Raw genomic sequence first — 1,978 nt, forward strand, 5'->3', positions numbered from 1 at the left:
TTCGTATTTCCAGGCCTAAAGTTTTGAGCCATGTTGTATAGTGAATGTCAGAGTCTGTGCTCGTCAGAAAATTGCTGATGATGGCCATAGAGTGCAGGTATTTAGATTTGGTGCTACGCAGTTCTGGCATAGGGAATTAAAACAAAAATAAACTTTTTCTTTTATTTCATAGATTTCCAATGAACAAAGAAAAGAAATAGCCCATGGGTCCGCAAGTGTGCTCTGTAAACTGATGCCACGAGGCAGATATGAGAAAGGTGACTGACCAGAGTGGTTCCTACAGGCCTGTAAACATCCAGGGAAGTAAGATCAGTTACCAAAGCACTTGTCAAGGAAGCCCTGAAATGGGGATGAAAAGATTACAGAAGCGATTTCTCCACAAGGATGGCAGCTGCAATGTGTACTTCAAACACATCTTTGGGGAATGGGAGAGCTACGTAGTGGACATATTTACCACACTGGTGGACATCAAGTGGCGCCACATGTTTGTGATATTCTCATTGTCATACGTACTTTCGTGGTTGTTCTTTGGACTAGTCTTCTGGCTGATTGCAGTCCAACATGGGGATTTATTCAATGATGAAGAAATAACCCCCTGTGTTGCAAATGTCCATAGCTTCACAGGAGCATTCCTATTCTCCCTTGAAACCCAAACGACCATCGGTTACGGTTACCGCTGTGTAACAGAAGAGTGCTCTGTTGCGATCCTCATGGTCATCCTACAGTCAGTATTAAGCTGCATTATTGACACCTTCATAATCGGAGCAGCTTTGGCTAAAATGGCCACAGCTCGAAAAAGGGCTCAAACGATTCGTTTCAGTTACTATGCTGTAGTCGGCTTAAGGGACGATAAATTTTGCCTCATGTGGCGCATTGGTGATTTCCGGCCAAACCACATGGTTGAGGGCTCGGTACGAGCTCAGCTCCTGCGCTACAAGGAAGACAAGGAGGGGAGAATGACGATGGAATACAAAGACTTGAAGTTGCTAAATGACCAGATCATACTTGTTACACCAGTGACAGTCGTACATGAAATCGATAGTGAGAGCCCCTTGTATGGACTGGACCGGAAAGCTCTGGCCAAGGACAACTTTGAAATCCTGGTCACATTTGTCTACACAGGTGATTCAACAGGAACTTCACATCAGTCAAGAAGCTCCTATGTCCCCAGAGAGATTCTTTGGGGCCATAGGTTTAACGATGTCTTACATGTAAAGAAAAAATACTATAAGGTGGATTGCTTACAGTTTGAAGAAACCACAGAAGTTTATGCTCCTCACTGCAGTGCCATGCAACTGGATCGGAAGGAGCAGGAATGCCACAGGAAAAAGCAGCAGAGACATCAGCACTGGAGATCAAGTCATTCAGTACTAACCAAAAGTCTTTCAGTGCAGTTGCCCTCATCACCAGTTGTGAAGATCCAGAAGACCCAGTGACAACCGTCAATCAGCCTTCAGGAGAGATTTCTTACCGGAAAGCAGCTGTGACCTTCAGCACGCTATCAATAGAGTCCCAGATCTAGCTTTTTCCTGCAATTAAAATCACTTCCAACAAATTCTCCCAGCTTAGCTTTTAGAATATAAACAATGAACTCATATGCACAAGTATTTATATTATAAACCTCACTGACAGCCTACGTTGTAATCTATTGCGGAGCTGCTAGAAGGACCTTCATCCTGGTTAGCATGGGTACCAGGAACAGATTAGCATTGGCACAAGAAGCCAACTTACATGTGGGTTGACTAGACAGCTACTGTACCTGAGCAAACTTATTGTAAGCTTTATGACCCTGCAGGAGCCAACGTTGGACGTACCCAGAGACAGATAAAGATCTAGGCAGGGAACAAAACCATGGCATGTGCCCTCTAGGTCAGGTTTTTCAAAACTGCCTAATTTATTTGGAAGGCCAGTTCCCAGTCCTTCTAGGAGGCTCTGAAAGTCACCATCACAAAAAACAATTGAGCTTTCATTACAATTG

General features: G+C 44.0%; 1 protein-coding gene across 1 annotated transcript; it reads left to right on the forward strand.

Moving 5' to 3' along the window:
• The first annotated feature begins 248 nt into the window (after positions 1–248).
• On the forward strand, positions 249–1,522 carry KCNJ16 (potassium inwardly-rectifying channel, subfamily J, member 16). Its single transcript, XM_010074522.1, is given in 2 exon segments — positions 249–1,314; positions 1,317–1,522. Coding segments are annotated over 2 exon segments (1,272 nt in total).
• The last annotated feature ends 456 nt before the right edge of the window (positions 1,523–1,978 follow it).

The sequence above is a fragment of the Pterocles gutturalis genome, unplaced genomic scaffold (assembly GCF_000699245.1).
Source record: "Pterocles gutturalis isolate BGI_N339 unplaced genomic scaffold, ASM69924v1 scaffold24397, whole genome shotgun sequence".
Taxonomy (NCBI): Eukaryota; Metazoa; Chordata; class Aves; order Pterocliformes; family Pteroclidae; genus Pterocles; species Pterocles gutturalis.